At 37.4% G+C, this 22,121-nt stretch overlaps 2 protein-coding genes and 1 non-coding gene across 4 annotated transcripts in view; 1 reads left to right on the top strand and 2 right to left on the bottom strand.

Moving 5' to 3' along the window:
• The window catches only part of Smp_124930 (neuropilin (nrp) and tolloid (tll)-like), a gene marked incomplete at both ends in the record, with an annotated part of 45,034 nt that extends 30,740 nt beyond the window's left edge, over nt 1-14,294 (top strand). The window contains 7 exons of the mRNA XM_018788787.1: nt 235-633; nt 4,112-4,603; nt 4,835-5,185; nt 8,735-8,775; nt 10,308-10,661; nt 10,734-11,286; nt 14,098-14,294. Coding sequence (XP_018646499.1) covers nt 235-633; nt 4,112-4,603; nt 4,835-5,185; nt 8,735-8,775; nt 10,308-10,661; nt 10,734-11,286; nt 14,098-14,294 — 2,387 coding nt within the window. The remainder of the gene's footprint in view (nt 1-234; nt 634-4,111; nt 4,604-4,834; nt 5,186-8,734; nt 8,776-10,307; nt 10,662-10,733; nt 11,287-14,097) is intronic.
• On the bottom strand, nt 8,063-8,133 carry Smp_tRNA_00912_Pseudo_TTG.1.1. The gene has a single exon. It is a non-coding gene (tRNA).
• Nucleotides 14,295-14,482: 188 nt separating the features above from the next.
• On the bottom strand, nt 14,483-21,361 carry Smp_005260.1 (RNA and export factor binding protein, putative; the record flags this gene model as incomplete). Of its 2 annotated transcripts, XM_018788764.1 has the most annotated exons (5): nt 14,483-14,614; nt 20,063-20,232; nt 20,817-20,997; nt 21,029-21,169; nt 21,202-21,361. In XM_018788764.1, 5 exons carry the CDS (start codon nt 21,340-21,342, stop codon nt 14,606-14,608), a joined length of 642 nt encoding a protein of 213 aa, XP_018646498.1. In that variant the 3' UTR covers nt 14,483-14,605. The 2 variants fall into 2 exon arrangements, with proteins under 2 accessions (XP_018646498.1, XP_018646497.1); XM_018788775.1 differs by having other exon boundaries at nt 20,063-20,997; nt 21,202-21,342.
• Between the last annotated feature and the right edge of the window lie 760 nt (nt 21,362-22,121).

Below are 22,121 nucleotides of genomic sequence, written 5' to 3'. Positions count from 1 at the left end.
ATTTCTGTCTAGTGGTTAAGCGTTCTGGCGCAAGACTGGTAGGTCCTGGGTTCGAATCTCACGAGGTGGGATCGTGGATGCGTACTGCTGAAGAGTCCCACGAAAGGACGACAAGGCCATCCAGTGCTTCCAGGTTTTCCATGGTGGTCTAGCTTCAATTAACTCATGATTTCAACTATGAAAATTTGAAATGTTTACACTTTCTTTCTAAACTATTTTTTTTCATTTATTTAGCATTTTGTGAAAATGATTGGGTGCCTTGTGTACGACCAACTGATTATGTTGCTTATAAAGAATATTTCAATTTAACTGTAAGATCAAAAAGTCGTGACAAACAAATCAATAGTGACCATAACAACAATGATAATGATAAACAAAATAACAAGTTTTCAAAATTACAAACAACAACACCTTTAACTATGACAACTATAAAAAGTAATGAAATGATTACAAATCCTATTGTATTAAAACATCATTCAACATTACCTAAAATAATTTATTGTTTATCACCTAATTTAATATGTAATAATAGAATCAATTGTCCTAATGGTGAAGATGAAGAAATGTGTCCACGTCCACCAGGTGGTTTAGAAGCATTTGATATACCTGTACATAAACATGATTCAATAGATGGTGAGATTTATTTTTTTAATCTTGATTTTTCTATTGCATTTCCCCAACTTTATCATAAGTGGAAATAGATAAATAAATTTAGATGTTTATATTACGAACTAATTCAGGTTATAAATGTACATCAGTTGATTTCGATTCAATATTCTGATGATTAATCACCGTTTGCAAGTCCTGAATATATTGATTTCGATCCGTATTTAAGGAGTTGGTAACTAGAACGAAGTAGATATCTAATGGTTCCTATTTTCTTTTTTAATAACTGCTCATGATACTAACCAATAGTAATATTTTCTCATATAATGTTGACGAAAAATTAGACAGAGTTAATGACTGAAGAAGAATCTATTAAGGATTGACTAAACGAGCTATTTAATCGAAAGTTGGATTTTTAAACTTTTACCAAGTTGACTAAACTGTTAAAGTTCCGTTGTAAATTCGACATATATCTTGTCATCATAGAGTACGAATCAATTATTGAAAGGTGCTACAGAAAAATGCAATTAACCAAGTACACAGGTAACCAGGTTATATATTATTACATTTTAATTCAATAAGCTTCCCATTTTATTTCAAAGGAAACACAACTTATAGTTTTGTATATCTTTGAGACAAAGAAGCACCAACTTTAACGTGTCAGAAGGTTCTGGTTCGCAAGAAACATCATCATAAAGGATGGATCTTTATGGGAACCCTGGACAAGGTTCAAGAAAAGAAGAAAAAGAAGTCAGCAATTAACAACAGTTGAATACGAGCAGAGAAAGTCAAGGGGCAAACAAGGAAGTGAAGAAAAGCATTAAAGCCGACAAGCAGAAATACATGGGAGAACTAGCAACGACGGTGGAAAAAGCTGCAAGAGAAGGGAATATGAAACAACTTTATGATACAACGAGGAAATCGGCAGGGAGATATAGCGAACCGGAGAGACCAGTCAAGTACAAAGAAAGAAAAGCAATCACAGAGATTCAAGAACAGATGAAAAGATGGGCAGAATACTTCGAGGAACTGCTGAATAGGCCAGCTCCATTGAATCCACCAGACATCGAAGCAGCACACACTGACCTGACAATATACCAGCTGAAGCACTGAAATCAGACAATGAAGTGACTGTAAACATGCTTCACCTTCTATTCAAGAAGATTTGGGAAAAGGAACAAGTGCCAACGGACTGGAAAGAGTGATACCTAATCAAGATACCAAAGAAAGGAGAAAGGAGTAGTAGTAGTATATCTTTGAGAATTCTAACAGTAAGTTGTTAAAAATATGTCTGAGCAGAACAACATAAGAAAAAATTCCATTTTGTTAACGTCATAACATTCAACTTTATTTTGAATAATCTAAAATACGGGATTGATTGACCAGGAGAAATTTATGTGACAAACGCTATGAAAATGACTTACCTACTAATAAGTAGTAAAAGTAATTATATAAAAGTATGATCAAGTGGAAGGTTTAGTCCAAACACATTGAAGGTATAAAAAAACTAACAGCATAGTGGCTTTCTTGATTTAAGAACATGCTAGTCATCATAACTGACAGGTATGTTAGTGATAAAATCTAGCAGGTTGATAGCAAACATAATCGAAGACAAGTTCATATGTAAATTTATCACTAATCGTTAGCTGACATGATCTTATGGACTTCAGTGACAATCAATTTATCGTAGATTATAATTAAAATGTGACCCTAGATAATGATTTGACAGTTACTTAATATAAATTATCAGATATTTAAAAAAAGTACTAATGTGTGATTGAATTTGTTGGGAAATGTTTAACTACTATCTAAAACAGCTTGAATTTAAGTTACAGAATCAGCTTATACATTTTTCAGGATTGGGTTGTGGAGATTAGGTTGTTGATTGAGATCATGAATCCATTGATAATAAAGCATCATTGAGAACCTGAGAGAACCGGACGGCCGTTTCGTCACATTATGGGACTCCTCAGCAGTACGCATCTACGATTCCCCACGCGGGATCCGAAACCAGGATCTTCGGTTTCGCACTCGAACGATTAACCTCTAGATTAGTGAGTCGGCAACCAACGGTGTTAATGTCTAACCTCAACCAATCCACGAAATTGCGTAACCATCTTCCATTGTACTAAGGTAGGTACCTGTCTCTACGGCTAATGATAAGATGAATTCTGTTGTTTTTATGATTTGAGAAACGAAACAACAAATCGTTTGAAGCTGAAAGTAGCAACATAAATTAAGTTATTTTTATGCCGTAAAGAAAATTTTCAGTATCAGCGCTTGTCAATTGGAAGGATGTATTTTACCATTCTAACCTTTATACACTGAATACTGATATGTATCATTCATCCAAATCAAATGCTTCGAAGAAACTCATGTTAGTTTACGTTTTCCTTGATTATATCATTTAATTAAGTAGACCAATTAACTCAGTTCACTTGGTTTTGTTTGCTTGTATCTTTCCATTGTTGTTCAGGACTGCAATTGATCAGTCTTGTTAACATCAACTCTGGGATGCGGGTACATCCAGCTGACGAAACTTAAATAGGACGAAACGCGCGTCCTGGATTCTACTACTAGCCACTATTTATCAATTAACTTAGTTTTTTAAGGTAACTCATTCACTGAAGCCCTGAATGTAACAAAGATATTATACTAGGGTGAAAAATTAGTCTAGTATTAATTGGTTTCTAATGGTTGTCTGTGATATCAAAATTCCTTGAAATTCCCATTATTAACGTCGTAGGTATGTCAAACAGCAATATCCCGTACAGATTAATCAACCAGGCTTTTGTGTTTCTATTATTTGGGGGGGTTAACGCTGCTATAACAGTGGCCTGTTCAAATATTTAGGGTATCTATTTTACAACTCTATAAATATCATAAGGAACTTTATTTCAGATTTGTTTGAATTAAATATGAACAGAGATTATAACTTTATGTCTGTGAATGGTATTATGAAAGACTTTCAACATGTAGTGATCTTAAGTATAGTCGCATTCCATATATTCATTGTCTGATGAATGAAAAACAGTAAGTGTAATACTTGGACTGATAAAATACCTTCTCAAATGAACATATATGGCTAATATGAGGCTATTGAAGAAACATTTTTAAAACACAATCCTTGGATAAATATAATTCTAATGTATAAGTTTGTGGAAATCGTTTAGTTTAAAGTTTAAGCGTTTGCGCGCGAGACCGAAGGTCATGGGTTCGAATACCACGTGCGTGATCGTGAATGCGCACTACTAAAGAGTCCCTTACTAGGATGAAACGGCTGTCCACTGTTTCCAGGTTTTCAGTGCTGGTCTAACATCGATCCATTCATGATACCAAGCTCAACAATTCTGATGTATAATGAAGGTAAATTTACTTCAATATTGCACAAAGGATACTGGAAGTTCTTTACTAAAATAAAATTTACAGTAATAATTATTTACATTCTGCTGTTATAAATCTGGTGTTTAAAAATTATTTACATATTCACACCTTTATTTTATAGACTTGAATATTCAAACTACCGAACAAACATCAACCACGAGAAAAATCGATAGTCTATCGTCAACCTCTGAAGATGATGATGAATTTCGTCATCATACACCAATTATTGCTGGTCTTTTAGGATTTTGTGCTATTTGTGGTCTTATTTCAGCTGGGATGACTTTAGTAAATCGGTCAAAAAAACAGAAACATCCTAATTTTGGTAGTGTTTGTAATAGTATTCTATTTGAATCTGGAACTTCATTGATTACAGCATTAGAATCATCTGGTTCATTGTCTAATTTTAAAACATTACAGATTAATGATTTTAAATGTGAAAATTTGAATTTTGTTGATAATTTAAATCAAAAAACTCAATGTAACGAAGTACCATTCAATGTTTCAAGTGTCACTACTATTGGTACTTTTGTATCAAAAACAACACTGACAACTACAACAACAAATGTGACTGGTACATTAAAAAAAGAAGATAATAAACCTTCAGAAACTTCATGTAAATGTACTTATTTCAGTTGTACAAATTTATGTTCAAATAACACTTCAACAATACCTACTTTAAATAAACAAACAACATTAACAATTGATGATAATGACGATGATAATGGTGTTGATGATGTTGAAGATCAAGAACAAACAAGTGATATTGATAATGTAATAAAATATGATTTAAAGTCAACAACCACTGGATTAGCTGAAATTTTTGATCGTGCAACCAAACCTTTAGGTTATATACATAAATTAGACTCGAGTCCAGCATGGAATCAATCAATAAATTACCACTCCAATACTATACATCAATTAAGAGAAGTACAAAAGAAAAAACCAACATATAATTCATTCAATTTATATGAATATCCAACTAACCGTAGTCTTGGACAATTACCAAATACACTAGTTATACCTGTTGCTAAATTATCAAAGGGATCTCATTCTCCTACAGTTAAACAACAAACTACACCAAAACCATACTATAAGTCAGAGGTTAGTCGTTCAGATCCTTTTTCATTGAAAGAACAGTCAAAATTTCATGAAACTAATGATGGTCGTTCACATTGGGATGAACATTTAAAATTTGGTAAGTGCATGGTTTAAGAGTAAAAATAGCGCTTATTCATTAGTAAATTTTTCTATAGAGATCTAAAGTCTGTTCGAAAACTGTTTGAACCAATGTAATAGCATTCTGTTGTAACTCACTCGATAAGTATCGCCTTACGTAGTCGACTGTGAGTCATAATGACTGTGTGAGGGCAAATGATACTGCCTCACAGATCAGACTGAATTAAACGCTGTGGTGTTCAGACCTATAATCCACTGGTTGAAGGTTAGTGATACCAGATAGGTTAATTGTTCTGTTTGATAGTATGCTTTGTAATATAGTACCTTAACACTAAACATTTCCGATCAGTAGTGGCATACTAGTACTGGAAGCTTTTCTCATTTGTATTTTACTTTCCACTCCTCCTCTATTGATGTTAATTTGTTGTCGATTTGGTTTTCATAATAAGTTGTCACGTTACCACTCTTTTTATTCAGCTCAGGTTCACAGTTATTGAAATTTAACATTATGAAACACTAGAATATTATAACGGATAAAACGACTGAAATATTTACAATATCTTCATCCCAATGGCTCAGTGGTAGCATCTCAGACTGTAAAACTGTGTAGTGTGGGTTCGATCCGATAGAAAGCACCAAACCTGTAAGGATTGAAGGTATCCCTCACTGACACGTACCAACAGGCATGAAAGCTAGGTTCCAATCTCCCTATTATCTCCAATCCCCTAACATGGGGACATTTAGATTGCACAGACTGTGTGTAGGCTGAAATTTTCTAAATCACTCTAATTTGATGTTAAGTCACTTGTATTGAATAAAATGGATTACCACTGATTTTTATTAACTTCAGATTTACAACACTTAAAAGTTATTAGCAACTGAGTAGCGAGTTCGAAATTTCTCCTCCACCTTAAAAGAATGATTTAATATATTCAAATAGTAAAGTACGGCAACATGAAGACGGTTATCTTGTGTTTGAAATATGAATGAAGCTTATATCAATCATTGGGTTATGTACAGTTTTTGTACTTACTTCGATGAGGTTTTCAAAGTGGTAAGTCAACTAAACGAACACTCGAATCTATTTATTAGCCGCATCCAATAACTCCTGACTGAATGTTCACTGCGACTTGGACACAAGAAGAAAGGTGAAAAGACTAGTGATAAAAATTTACTTGACTCGCAAAATAAATCGAAATGCTTTAGAAATACACCATGTTTTACATGATTTATTTACAGTTAGATCAACAATCAGATTCGTACAAATTGAAGTAAGTTGTATTTTTAACAGTCAAATTCACGAGTCTATCTAAGGTAGACCACCATTGAAAAACGTGCAAAAACTAAACGGTTGTTCACTCACTAGTGACTAGCTTCAGGATGAAGTTTCCAAGAGTTCTAGTGAGAAGCGGTGACCCATGGAGTCCAATCCGTGTTCGTGGGTATGAGACAGTTATCCACCTCAGACACTGGATGAATAGTTGCGCAAGATCATGGATCGGTTGAAGTTAGACATTAACACCGTTGGATTCCGGCTAAGCAATCTAAAGGTTAAGCATTCGTAAGCGAGACCGGTCCTGAGGTACAGTCCATGTGGATGCGCACTGCTATGGAGTTCCATACCAGGACGAAACAGCCGTCCAGTGCTTTAAGGTTTCCAATGGTGGTCTAGCTTAGTTCGACTCATGACTTAAACTGTTAACATTACTACAATATCCACAAATCTCTATTCTGATACGTTGTATTTCATAATAATAATTCAATAACTTACTAAATGAACATATTTCAAATATTATACAATTAAGCATTTATAATCCTTCTTAAAATGTGAATGCATGTCACACATGATTGGAGAAAAAAAAGATCAGTTTTACATGTCAGTCGCATTCCAATTGATTAAGCAATTACTCACTGTATCACAAAGAAATACAAGAGAATATCATACGAAACGAATTCTTGTAGACATATAGGATAAAACCTATTGAAATATGAGATAATAAAATATGACGTTCAATGAAATTAGCTTACAGTGACTATAGGGATGAGATAGAGAAAATGTTAACTTAGAAGTTTGTGTAAGAGTGGATTACTTTATTTACTGTAGGTTTACGGCCGTCTAATCATGATTTGCTTGAGAATTAAGTAACGCTCTAGCGATACATTTAACAGGTGTTTAAGTATAACTCATTTTCAGAGCTGGTTGAAAATTATAGTATACTAGTCAGTTAATTACAGTTGTTAATCAAATGTGAATACATGTGTGGCGGGGGTGTTGTTTACGAAATTGAGAGGACGAAAAGCGAATGTCCGGTGCTTTAACCGGGTTGGTGGACATGGAGCGTCCACCTAGGGAAGTTGGAAAACTCTCATTCCAAACCAATCGTGCACATGGGCTCCAGTATCCTGAGGGAACAAATGGCGTATGAATCAATCGTTGGTCACCGTCTACCATGGGACTGCATCTCCTTACAATGCTCCACTGCCTTGTGGATCAGGTCTTTAGGTCAAAGGCTCCGGGTGTGGCCCCCTAAGAAAACCACCTGCTTCAGTTTGGGCACCTGAACAGTATCACTGCCCCCACGCAAATCAATTGACATTTGTGTGGCGCATATATATCTGGTGCCTCTTTGTGCTAATATTTGTGTTTCAATAAATAAATAAATAACATGTGTGCTGATGGTATACCTTTCATCATGTATACTGAAACTTCAGATGAAATGTTCATAATGAATTTATGAAAAGAATTCAACATTACACAATGGAATGATTTCAAACATCTGACTTTCTAGCCTTCTCAAGTAAACAAAGATGGATAGTGGATAGCAGTGGAATCCAGGACGAACGTTTCATCCTATTTGGGACTCGTCAGCTGGATATACCTGCATCTCAGAGTTGATATTCACTCTGGGATTCAAACCCAGTACCTTTCGCTTCAAACGCCATCACGTTATCCACTCGGCCACTGAGTCCATCTTTACTTATAATGCTTGTAAATGAAGGCTATATTGAGGCAATACGCACAGTATGCACATATGCCAATTAGAGACTGACCAGTTGCAGTCCTAAACATCATCAATGGAAAGATTCAAACAAACAATACTAACTGAATTTTTACTTCACAAGTAAAGATATCAGCTAAGAATACATCTAGAAGATCTTTCAACTCTTTTAAAATCTTTCATTGTTAATTAATCCTTTATAAATCAAGATAATGATAAGCTTATGAATATATTTGTTCTTTTTCTATCATATATTTACTTTATATTAGATAATCTAAGACGAAGTTTTTCAGTTCGACCTATTAAAACAAATAATTCAGCATTTACACCTTATATTTCATGTACTTCATTAAAACAAAAAATATTACCAACTGAATTATTAGAATTGAATTTAAATGATAAAAATAATTTAAAAACTTATTATCAACCACGATATAGTTTGGAACAACAACTTAATTCAGATATAAATATATTCTCTATATTAAACACTGAACACCAGCAACACCAGCAACAACAACAACATCAATCACAACAATGGAAACGTGAACAAAAACGTAAACATTTTAAAGGTATTGCACCGAAACGAGCAAAACATGAAAATAATTTTATGGTAAGTTTAATAATGTTCAATGGGAAGATTGATTAATTGAATATCAGAAGGGGTTTTGTGGAGAGTTTAGTAATTTTATAGTTGAATTCATGAGTCAAATGAAGCTAGACCACCATGGAAAACTTCGAAGCACTGAATGGCTGTTTCGTCCTATTGTGGGACTCTTCAACAGTGCGCATCCACAATCTCACCTCACGAGATTTGAATAATAGACTTAAGTTTTATATGAAATAATATATCAAGGGTGTAGCGTTTTTAAAGTGAATTTTATCATATTTTCTTATACATTAGTTCAAGTGAATGATTTATGAAAGTCAAAAATAATTCCTTATTGATGTGAAAAGACTCGGTACTTTCAGTCATTTGAGTATTTTTACAAGTCATTTGGTTCATAATGACAGAAATCTTCAAATTCAGGGCTCATTAATAAATATCTTCTTAATTCTATGTACTAATTTATATGCATAGTTTGATGACAAATTTAGTATGTAGTACTATGTTAAGCCCACATGAGTTATTCTAGGTTCCGGATAGACCAATTTGTTTATTCTTCTTGAGCCACATTCCGATCTTGTCAATTATTCACTGACTAACCTTGACTGTTTTTGTTTATGAGTGTATATTGCTTATTTTTGTCTGATTATAAATACTGAATCTTGCTTTATCATGAAGAGTTGGTTCATTCACCATCTGCGCCTCGCTTCATTCCCCATTTTTTTTCAACGATCATCTCCGTTTCTTATCGCTTCCGATACATATAAATATATATGCTTAAATCTTATTGATTCGACTCTTGATTCACCTTTGTATTCGCTCGCTCGTGTGCATTGGCTTATCTGCTCGAATTCGTTCGTGGCTTATCGATCTGTGTTTTTCGACAAAATATTGTAGTCGGAAGTTCGTGTTTCTTTCTGAATCTATACACCGTTAGGACTTATTTAAAAAAGGCTATCAGGGTGATAAGTGTACAAAGCCTAAGGTACCATCTCAAAGCTAATCCACTACGATTATTGACAGTCAGGGTTATAACGCTTAAACTTTACCTCAAAACTTTAAATGGCATTAGTTGTAAGAGGATTCTATAAAATCTAGTGTTGGATAGTGTGTCTAGTAAATTCTTTTTAGTAGCCATATCGTTTCACGTCTCACTATCTTTATTGCCCCAGTGCCTTTCTGTAAGTGGTTATTTTACGTTTCAGTAACAAAATAGAACTGTAAAGGGCTGAGATGGTAAATTAATAGGGAACAATCTAGAGCAGTGACAGAAGTGAAGACAAGATTCTTACAATCATTGATGAATCTTCAAGTAGATTGTCCTAATGTAACGGCTAGTTAGTCATTAGTAGTAAAGTAACACACATACACGATAGGCTACTAATTCAAGATGGGTGTTTACGTATAATCCTATAAGTCATTCATCTTGTTATGTCCAGTACTGACAACTTTAGTAGTTCAGTTCATATATTTTCTGGACAGATTGTTTACAGTTAGTTGAATAGAGTAAATGCTTTTCCTCTTTTAATATTTTCAAGTTTCAAGAACAATCACAGCTACGCAACATTCCATTACACCAACGAATTGGTATACCTCAGAAAGATTTATCACAATATACACAAGAACCTCACTCAACTCCACGGGAATTATTCACTTCAAATAAATTAAGTCAATTTACAAACGGTGAACTGTTAGATATGGAAAATGAAAATTATCCTCATCACTATAAATTATCTAAAAAAGAGATTAAACATATTCTACCATCATTAACTAACATGACGATGATGAAGCCGACAACAACAACAGTATCAGTAACACCTGTCACATCAACTACTAATAATATTATGAGTAATGTACAACGATATCACCATACAAAACTATACCACCCACACGTAGTAGTACCTCCATCAACAGCATTACCATCATCATCATCACCATCGAATTGGATAATAATACCAAATCAGAAACAACGGGATAACCAGAAACAAAATTGTCACCATGGTGGTGATGAGTCGTCGTCTTGTATTTCACAAAACGATAATGAAAGTGAAACAACTAGTGATGGGAATGATTTACGTCAACAGAATTCTAAATTCAAATATAAAATATTACCAAGAGGAATAGACCAATCTATGGATCCGATGAAAACAATAAGAAAATCAGCAAAACGAATGAAATATTACGAATCGGACTCGGCTAATATTGATCAAGATTCAATTTCCCGAGAATTACTGAATAATAATGTTGCTAGGAAGAATAGTTCACCGACAACCCATAGTCTTATCACAAGCACTACTAATATTAATAATACTATCTGCAAACCAATTTTTGAAAATCTACATTTATTTGAAAGTTCCAGTGACATTTTTCAATGTAATTGTAAATTAAGTAGTAATAGTAAATATCATTTCCCATCTAGTTATTCAGTAATTGATGGAACTTTATCAGATGTAAAAACTAGAGATGGCAATGCTGGTGGTAGTATCGTGCGAAAAAATGCATCATGGAATGATATGAGTTATAGAAATGAATATTTATGCTATCATGATGATGATGATGTGGAGGAGGATGACGAAGAGGACGATGATGAACTGGATGAGCAGACAAATGGAAATACCGAACAGTCTTCAGAAGTGGATGATTCTAGTGTTGAACGAGTTGAAGGTAAGTTCAGATTTGTATAATATTCTTGTATAGAAATAAAATTACATGTAAGTATTGCACAATTTTTACTTACTTACACCTGTTGCCCCACGCGGAGCAGCATAGGCCGCTCAATATTGCACAAGTATAAGATTTTTATGAGCGAAAGTTTCGACACTACTTTAAATACTGTCAACCGAGGATAGGATATTTTATATGAATATTATTGATAAACGTAAGAAATGGAAAGATCAGTCAATTACAGTTCTTGATTTCGTAAACAATTATGAGAAACGTCACCTTGTTACAAATCTGTAGTTAAAAAAAAGCAAAGATTGATAGCAAAACGCTTTGTTCTACAATAAAACTAGTAAGCTCTAAATACTTACCAACATAGTAAACAATCTTTGCTATTTGTAGATTGTATTCGTCACAGATGAAATCAAGTTTATTCATTCATCAGGTACTCGTAAATTAAAAACACTTTTTTTGACTAAAGAGCAATCGACTCAAGATACTACTTACAGCCCTTAACATCAACAACGAGAAAATATTATCGCTTTGAAACAGGCGATATTATTTCAAAAAAAGCATTAAATCGAACATTTATAACCGTGGAATAGGTATCGCTGACCTACTGCAACTCAAGACGGGAGCTCATAAAGTCAAAGCTTCTTGTATTTCGTTCACAACCATTCCTAGGAAGGCAAATAATGAATAGATCTAAATTACTGATGATTTTGAACTATAACGATAGATCACGTTTAGGATGTCAATTCTATAAACGAAATATCCACACCTTGGTACGATTAAAACCAACTGTCAGTGACAGCGCGGATAAGTTCTATATATTGTCTCGGTTGCTCTTGACTTTTCTTCTAACCTATTTTTATGCTAGACACGATTGCACATCAAAGTAGCCGATGATCGGGCACATCCAAGCACAGATTATCTATTTTGCAATGATATTACCATCTGCCCGCCTACTTGCTTATTCGATAACTTAATTCCATTGGTTAAATCAAATATGGACACTCATTTAAGAAGACTGAGAAATGACTGTTTTTAGCAAAGGGGAATAAAATATACAAAAGTTTAGGTGCATATTAGTCTTTCTGACTTCTGAGGCGTGTAGGCTGATACCTTAGCCAAATATATGGTCACCTTTCTCCGAAACCAGGCTCCAATTACCACTTTTCATTTACTAACTGATCCTGAGATGTCATGTGATGTGTCTGTCAAACAATTAAAGGCATAGATTAGTCTGCTTGTAGAAAACAGGCACTCAGAGTTAAAGAATTATTCCCGAACGTCAAGATGTTTCTCATACCGTGTAGCAAGCAAATTTTCCAGTTTAAAATGTAAAATGTACTCTGTATACAAAGTGAATAATTTTACATGATGATCAGACTAATTACTGGTAAATGAAATGAAGCTCCGTCAAGACAAGTGGACTGCAAGTTAAAATGTGTAACGATCGTAATAAATTACTAGAAATAATCGCTTAATGTTAGCTCCGGACAAAATAGTGTGCTAAATATAAATTGAGGCAGCAGATAGCCTATTGGTAGTGGGGTTATACCCGTTTGTAGAGCATAAGCCTAGATTATCCGCCGTTACCATGCAATGAGAACTAAAATCATATGCATATAATTATCAACGTATGGAATATGGTAGACTGACCTGCCGCCTCGAGTGGACAAGTAGAAATGATTCGTAGAACGCGACTAGCTTTGAACGGATTACTCTTTAGAATATAAATGGCAGTATTCTAGAAATTTGACTGCTAGCGGTGTTACAGAATCCCTAGACAGCATACAGCCAGCTTCATTTCAAATGGATTCTCTCCCTCCTGCACTATATACCAAGTAAAAAACCTATAAGGTTTGTATTTGTTGATAGGCTTTTCAACTTCTTGAAAATAAATATACTGTCCTTACAAAGCAACCGGAACAAACGACAGTTAGTCATACGCAATATAGAACCTGGCATACGTGTTCAGGTTACAACACCCCACTAGCGTAGCGTGATTAAGTTGTCTGGGGAAATATTAGAGCAGCAGAGGCAGTAACAATACTAATGGTAACAGAAAAGATTAGGCGAAGGTAGATAGATTAGTACGCGAAAGCTCCATGCCCTAAGATAAGGAGTAAATAAACAAGCGCCACTAAGAACTATTCTGAGTCATATCACCCAGTCTCCAATCAAACAGACATCACCTACCCGGTTTTGAGAGCACAGCAAGCTGGCCACAGTAGTGATAATCACTTTTGCCACTGATGGAAAATATGAAACACTGACCATGTCTTACGGAAAACCTATGTGGTATGACCAGTCGAGAAAAGCTGCTGTCCTTTTTCGACAATTTTAAGTCCCATCATAATCATATATCTCGCCACAGAGAAGCAAGTTCACCTTGTGAAGCGATTACCTTTCGAAATACATGTTAAATCTAAGTTGGTTTCGCTTAATACGAGCTCGTCACATTTCCAAGAAACCCTAGTGAATGAGTGATTTTTGTTGGGTACGTAGATCACATACGATTTCCGTTGGTTTCAAGTGAAACTTGGTATGCTGTTTCTCACTGACTGCCTAAAAGAGCAAATATGTTATTCATTTTATTTTGATATAAATCTTTTAGCCATACCTAAGATATGTAACTATTGAATCTTATATTTTAATTAGATCCAAATGGATTTATAAATTTACAAGACAATCAGTTACCTGATGCAACTTTATCGCCTGACAGTAGTACGTCGGAAGAATCTCAGTGTCAACTGAATATGAGCAGTCACACTACACCTATGAGACGATCGCACGAGACAGCTGTTGTTATAATTACTTCTAAAGGTCGAACAGTGCAATCCACAAAAACCACATAATGGTGTTCGTAACATAGTTGTGGTGAATTTTTTCTTGAAATGAAATGTCACACCGCAACAAAGACAAACACCTAACAACTAATACTTTTCGTTCCAAGAAATTTTGAGTATTTGACGAAAAAATTATTGTTCCTCTTTTTGTTGTCCTACCGGTAGTGATAATATAAAATACTAAAAACTAAACTTTTATATGATAAATTGTTTTATTTTTCATATGGACTCAAAGACATACATCAAATGGGAACAAGAGATTTGGAGAGTTGACAGACTTTGTTGAGTCTACTCCAAAAACAAGGGATTGTGAGAAGGGATCAAGCGCGCTGAAAATAGAACGAAAGCAAGATACAGTTCAGTATGAAGAGACAATGAAGGTCAATGCACGAGAGAAACTAGTAACGAGCTAACAATGGACCATCAGTTCTTCGTAAAATGAACTAGATACATGTATACTGTATAAACACAAGTACGCGATGTATGTGTCGGACAATGATGACATTCTTAATGTTATTAATTAAAAGAAATGGTTGTACTAAACAGATGAAATACAAACAAACCTGCCTTATTAAGAAAAACATAGAGGTGTTTGTCGTATGACAAGGTTCAGATGTACTAATGTTTGCAACAAATTCAAAACTATTACAATAATAATCGAGACCAATACACTTTTACTCTCCTCATTCACACAAAAAGACACTGAGAACTGTTACTGTAAATTTAACCAGAAGACTGAGATGCTAGAGTTTACTGAGTTAAGTTATTCTGTCTAGCCTTAAGGACGATTATGAGCGGGGGCGACTTTACGTTAGATTTAAAAATTGTCTAAGTAGTGGTGGAGAAAGACAAAAAAGTGGAAAGGTAGGGAAGACAAGCATTAGTACACAACTCTTTATACTTGCCAGAGTGGAATGAAAATTTGGTTATTAACAAAACTATTGCTAAAACATTTGCGCGATACCATGAGAAACAGTTTAACTAAGCTGTAACTACTCATTGTAGAGTCTTATTATCCACCGACAACCTGAATGAGTTTTGAGGCGAAAAAGTATCAGATCCTGATATGTGAATTCTAGAGATCTTTGGATATAGCATCTCTAGAGGTAACTCTGCTTAGAGATCAGCCACATAACCAGCTCTCCTCAGCTTAGTAAACAAATGACAAGTTCTTGTTTGGTTGTGATGAAATTCAAACTTTTAAATAAGAGAATGCTCTGTATGGCTTTTATTCCCTTTCAGTGGATAATGGTGCATTGACGCTAGCCGCGTTTAGGAAGGGATACACATTCATTGACGTACTTATTGTGGAACCCTTCTCAATATCCAAGAGTAAATAAATCGCAGCACTAATATGAATTCGCTCGGAGTTTAAGAACATGTAAAATCAAAGAGCGAGTATACGGAGCATTTAGATTGGCATTACTTTGGGACTGAAATGGCCTACAAAAAGTATGTAGATTGTCTATATTAAATTAAGAAATCCGATCTCCATCTGTCGCCTCGAAAAGCTTGTTCCACGTGCGCTTATCCGGGGACCCTGTGGCATCTTCGTCTGGTCTTGCTGGCGTTGGTGTCGCACTAAGCGCTAGGGCTGAGGCAGCACTAATCGATTGGATCCCCATTAACAGTCGGTTATGTGCTGTTAGATTAGAAAGTTCCATCAAAGTGAGAAGAAATCGGCGTGAGAAACGGTGTCTTTTTGTCATCTCCGCCTATGCCCCGACAGATTGCAGCCCGGATGCAATCAAGGATGAGTTTTACCACCAGTTAACAGTTCTTCTCAAGAAAGCGCGTTCGACAGATATTGTAGTACTAGCCGGAGACTTGAATGCACAGGTCGGGCGTCTAGGCACAGAAGAGAGTCGTTTAGGTGGCCGATGGGGACTTGTTGGTCGCAGGACAGATAACGGGGACCGTTTGCTGCAACTGTGCACAGACCACAACCTGTTTCTGGCCAGCACTAACTTCCGGCACAGTCATCGCCGGTGTGCTACCTGGCGTCCTCCCTCTGCATCCCAAGCCTGGACTCAGATTGATCACATCGCGATCAGCTACCGCTGGCGTGGTTGTGTACAAGACTGCCGCTCCTTTTGGAGTACCTATCTGGAGTCTGATCATGCCCTGGTCTGCGCCAATCTCACTTTACTTTTCAGTGGCCGAAGGATTGACCACCACCAACGGATCGATGTTAGTAAACTGGCTGCAACTTCTGTTGCAAGTAAGTATCGAGCGGAGCTAGCCTCTAGGCTAGCTACCACCCCACCGAAAAGTATAGATGAGCATTGGTTGCATCTTCACGACGCCATGAAAATGGCGGGTAAAGCCGCTTGCGGCTTCGCGAAACGTCCCGCTTACAAGCACTGGGTTTCTTCTGGCTCCTTACAACTGATGGAAGCCCGTCGGTCTACTCCGGGTGACCGTGAGTTTGACCACAAACGAAGGCTGTTACGTAATGAAATCGGGCAAAGCTTGCGTAAGGACCGGGAAGCCTGGTGGTCGGAGCGTGCTAATGAGATGGAAGCAGCAGCTGCATCTGGTAACTGCCGGAAGCTCTTCCAACTCATCCGAGCCACTGGCAGCAAGAAGTCTGGTGTGAGTGAAACAATCTACGAGGATGATGGGATGCCAATCACTAACATCTCCCGACGTCTTGGACGATGGGCGGAATTTTTCGAAAGGCAGTTCAACTGGCCTGCTGCTCCGGCAACATCAACCAGTTTGTCCTGCCCCCCATGGCCGGTGACGACTGTTCCACCAAACGAGGCGGAAGTCCGCAAGGAACTCCAACTCTTGAAACGTTACAAATCACCTGGCCCAGATGACTTACCTCCGGCTCTTTTTAAAGATGGTGGTGACTTTCTGACTAAGGAATTGACTGTGTTGTTTGGAAAGGTTTGGGAGCAAGAAAGTGTTCCAACATCATGGAATGAGTCAATAGTCGTCCCTATCTTTAAAAAGGGTTCACGTTGTTCCTGCAATAACTATCGGGGGATAAGTCTACTTTCGATTGCGTCCAAACTATTGGCTTCTATCATTCTTCGTAGGTTGTTTAAAACCCGAGAACGATTGACTCGCGAGGAGCAGGCTGGTTTTCGTTCTGGTCGAGGATGCATTGATCACATCTTCACCCTCCGCCAATTGTTACAACACCGTCATACTTATCGCAGGCCAACAATCGTAGTGTTTCTTGATATCAGGGCTACCTTCGGTTCGTTGGACAGGACTGTTCTCTGGGATTGTCTATTGAAGAACGGTGTGCCTGAGAAGTTCATTAACATCTTAAAGGCCCTGTATACGAACACCTCAGGCAGAGTGAGGGCATACAACCACCTTTCTCCCTTGTTCCATTCGAGCAGTGGGGTTAGGCAGGGTTGCTCGATCTCACCATTCCTCTTCAACTTTGCCATCGATGACATCCTGGAAACAGCTCTGGTGGATGTAAGTAATGGCGGTGTGGATATGTTGCCTGGAGAACGACTTCTCGACCTTGAGTATGCGGATGATATTGTCTTACTGTGCGATAATGCCCAAGGCATGCAATACGCACTTAATCAGTTGGCAATCAGTGTCCGCAGGTACGGCATGTGCTTTGCACCCTCCAAGTGCAAAGTACTCCTACAAGACTGGCAGGATTCTCATCCTGTACTCACCCTGGATGGTGAGGAGATCGAAGTAGTTGAGAAGTTCGTGTATCTAGGTAGCTATATAAGTGCTGGTGGTGGCGTGAGTGATGAGATTGGTGCACGTATAATGAAAGCCAGAGCGGCTTATGCCAATCTGGGCCATCTTTGGCGCCTTCGTGATGTTAGTCTGGCTGTAAAAGGTCGGATCTACAACGCGTCGGTGAGAGCAGTTTTGCTCTATGTTTGTGAAACCTGGCCTCTCCGAGTTGAGGATGTTAGACGTCTCTCTGTGTTCGATCATCGTTGTCTCCGAAGGATTGCTGACATCCAGTGGCAACACCATGTTAGTAATGCAGAGGTTCGGCATCGTGTGTTCGGGCGCAGAGACGATAATTCAATTGGTGTCACCATCTTGAAACACCGACTTCGGTGGCTTGGACATGTTTTACGAATGTCGTCCCAGAGACTTCCACGTCGTGCATTATTTGCCGACCCTGGGACTGGTTGGAAAAAGCGGAGAGGAGGTCAGTGTATGACATGGTGTCGTGGCATGAAAGAGAGCTGCAAAGGGCTAGCTTCTGTTGGTCCTTCACGACTCCCTGGCTGGGGTCCGAGAGATGGTGCAACACAGTGGCTAGAGACGTTATCAGATATGGCTCAGAATAGAAGCCAGTGGCGATCCTGCTGCAACCTTCTTTTACTTTCTACATAAAGAATGGTTCTAACTTTCCTAACTGAAAGAGTCTTCTGGTTGTACATTTCAGTCCGCCTTATCTTTTCATCCTTTCCCTTCCTACTTTCATTATTTTGTGTGGCGCATATGTACCTGGTGCCCTTTTTTACCAATATATATGTGTTTAAATAAATAAATAATAAATAAGAATCCCTTTAAAGCATTGGTTATATTTCCTTTAACCGCTACGTAAATAATGCCGGGTAAAGTTGTATAACATTGTGTAGAGACAACAAATAGACTAGTGAGACAGCGAACTTTGTTGAATTAGGTGGTAAACGCACATCCGAACAAGCTGTCTATTTGATTCTCCACCACCTCTGATTTTTGGACTACTCTGGTTTGTACTCTTCCAACTGCTATGCTGTGAAGTATGGAAAGTTGACTCAATGAACATTTGCTTACAATTCACTGAGTATTAATCAGCAGTTATCAATATTCTGTACTAAATAGCATTGTAAAGACGCGAAAGACAGATTTTTTGTGCGCTTTACGAGATTACTTCAACTGGAAGTTGCATAAGCTCCTAAAAGCGCAGATTTAGTTGTTGTGGGCAACTTTGAAACTGAAGCAAGTAGATTGCACCAAAGCGATAAACCAGTAATTTTGAAAAATAGCCCTACCACGTAACAGATATCATAGTAAAATTTGAAAACAGAGCTAAACAAAGAATATGAAGGTTCTAAGTAAATAATTAACAAACAAATGAGAACAAGATCATGTTTTAACTCTGAGCCAAACTTACGTAGTAACATCTTAATTGTTGGACTGGACATCTAGGGATGATACTTAACCAATGATTTAGAGGACAGGGAACGAATGCAGCTTCGCAACTACGACTGGTTTTAGGATCATGTCAGTTAGCATCTACGGTCATTGATTACAAGTATAAAGTACCAACCGAGTAGTCTACCTTTTAACATGACTCAGATCAATCAGTGGATCGAGATATATGACAACTGCATCGATAACATAATATACTTGAAGGACTTCTTAAATCATTTCACTACGTACTGATCGACAAGAGAATTTGAACTTTACGAACCCAACAGGGAAACATCATTCATATACCTAGTAAATTACATTTTACTGACGTCTAGATAGATAATTATCAGGTATGGAGAGAATCCAAAGCCCTGGTCAAGTTGGATATCATCACTTGAGAACCGAGTACTCGCACTAATGTCCATGTTTCTAGCCCACGTGTAACCACAGTAATAACATTTCAGGACCCATGTAAGGGATAACCTGTTCTGCACTCGTTTAGGCGCTTATAATTAGAATAATAAGCAGATAACAACTAAACAGCTACTTTTGTCTAGATGCTTAATGAGTCAGATAAACCAGGACAAATTGAAGCGGGTTTACATTCTTAGGAGTCAAACTTGGAAAATTAGTAATAATGGTGTACGAATTACCTGGGCATTATAAGCAGCCAACTGTGCGTCTAATTCTTCCTTAGTAACTGCAGGTTTCTGAATTCTTCCGCGACCACGTGCACGACCTCGACCACGTCCGAAACCCCGACGAAGCGGTGAACCACGAGGGCGAGTAACACGAGGACGTGATGTTACAGCAGTTTCAACAGCTTGAGGAATAAAATACGCGTCAATTAGTGAGTCTTTAATAACATCAAAACTGTTGCCATTTTATTATTGAAATGAAATTTAACTTCAGTTCATTATATGCATGGTTCAGGTCCGTTAGTACCAATATAAAACTTTAGGCTCAATTATCCGTTATACTTCTGGCAGAAGTTTCTGCAGAACACATGATATGGTAGGCATCAAGTGTTCTCATGTGACAACACCCAATCACACCCACAAAACAAAGAAAAACTAAGGAAACCTCCCTGCCCATGATTATGGTAATACCAGAACCTCGAGACAACGGAGAATTCCACTACGTTCCTCGCCAATGTCCAACCATTTGAAACAGATGCAGACGGAAATCCCCGAGAGTAAGTGGATTTGCTCCATAGTTGGTAACACCATGAATTATAAGTTTTAGACATTCCAGCAATAGAAAACAACAAAAACATATACTGGCAGCACGTCAGTATGGAAGCACTATCTTCCCAAAGAAGGTGGAACATCACTGAGTGGTAACGAAGTCAACAGTTGCTACGGAAGTGATTTCCTGGTCGACGTGGCTGACTGAGTGTTGACTAACCTGCACCGACCAACTGAATGACCATTGGACGTCCATCAAGGGGTACACCATTGTAGTGATTTTTGGCTTTAGTTGCACTAAGAGGGTTCACAAATACGACTTCTGCGGTGCCAAGAGAACGACCGCTCCTGTCATAATGGACGGTAGCCTTCCGAATTGCACCAAACTCCCGAAAAAGTTCCTACAGGATTATTAATAGCTCAGATACCTACATTTATATCGTCATTGTTAACACCGAAGTCCAGGTTTGAAATGTGCAGCCTCGTAGCATTTCCACCTGTACTAACAGATCCTTTGGGGCTACGACCATCTTGGAACATATCGTGCTGCCATTTGTCAGGTAAGGCTCGTGACTAAAGAATGAATAATTATTTTACATGTATACCAATCCATTTGTGTTTCGTCGCGCAACTCCACCACGACGGACACCTCGCAAAGATTCGCCACCGCGACCGCGTCCACGACCTCTACCTCTAGTTACTCTGATGCGCTTCTGTTGGATAATATCTTCAAGACTCTGGTCCATTATCAAGTTTGAACCTTGCAATTTTGTACAGTCCCGCCACGCCGGACTTTGGCTTTCAATGTCCAAGCGTTCAAATCTCAAACCTTCATATGGTTCCAATGATTGTGGACGGAATAGAAGAAGCTTTCGCTTAGCGGGCTTCCATGTCTGGTAGCAGTGGATCACCAATACTTTTAAGCAGTAACCTAGGCATATTAAAGATAAAATAGGAAAAAGAAATTGGTAAATCTTTTTAAGATGTTATCCTTAGTCCTTAAGAATCTGTTGAGTTTTCAAGGACGTCGCTTGATGCCTTGCTATCTGTAATTAGCAAACTACTTGCTCTTTGAGATCTGTGTCGCGGTAGTAATAGAGTAGTTGTGATTACGAAGAGGTAAGATTCTTCTAAGTTATTCCTTCTAGAAAACGTATATGTAGAACAAGGTAATTAATAATGGAATCGAAGGAAGAGTGACACTTGAAGTAATCCTCCCCAGGATCTACAGAACTGAAGAAAATACCGCGCTTTCTCTTGAAATATTCGTCAGGAGGCGCTGTCTCTATCCCTCCGTTAAACAGCTCTATAAATCACTGACTTGAAATTTTGATGTAAACTCTTTCGGTGCTGTTCTGTCAACCAAAGTGTTGTTTATCAGTTAACAACATTTTGAATTCCATTCACTCAAGACCTAATTTGTAACAGCTCAGACATAAATTTATCGCAAAATGGACTGAGGCCCCAACGACAGGACTTTATGGCAGGAAGTTGTAAAACCCATATCTACTGAAGTAATTTAAGC

The sequence above is a fragment of the Schistosoma mansoni genome (genome assembly GCF_000237925.1).
Source record: "Schistosoma mansoni, WGS project CABG00000000 data, supercontig 0137, strain Puerto Rico, whole genome shotgun sequence".
In the NCBI taxonomy this organism is placed as follows: domain Eukaryota; kingdom Metazoa; phylum Platyhelminthes; class Trematoda; order Strigeidida; family Schistosomatidae; genus Schistosoma; species Schistosoma mansoni.
Note: the sequence above shows the minus strand (reverse complement) of the source record. Positions and strands in the feature narration are given on the sequence as shown.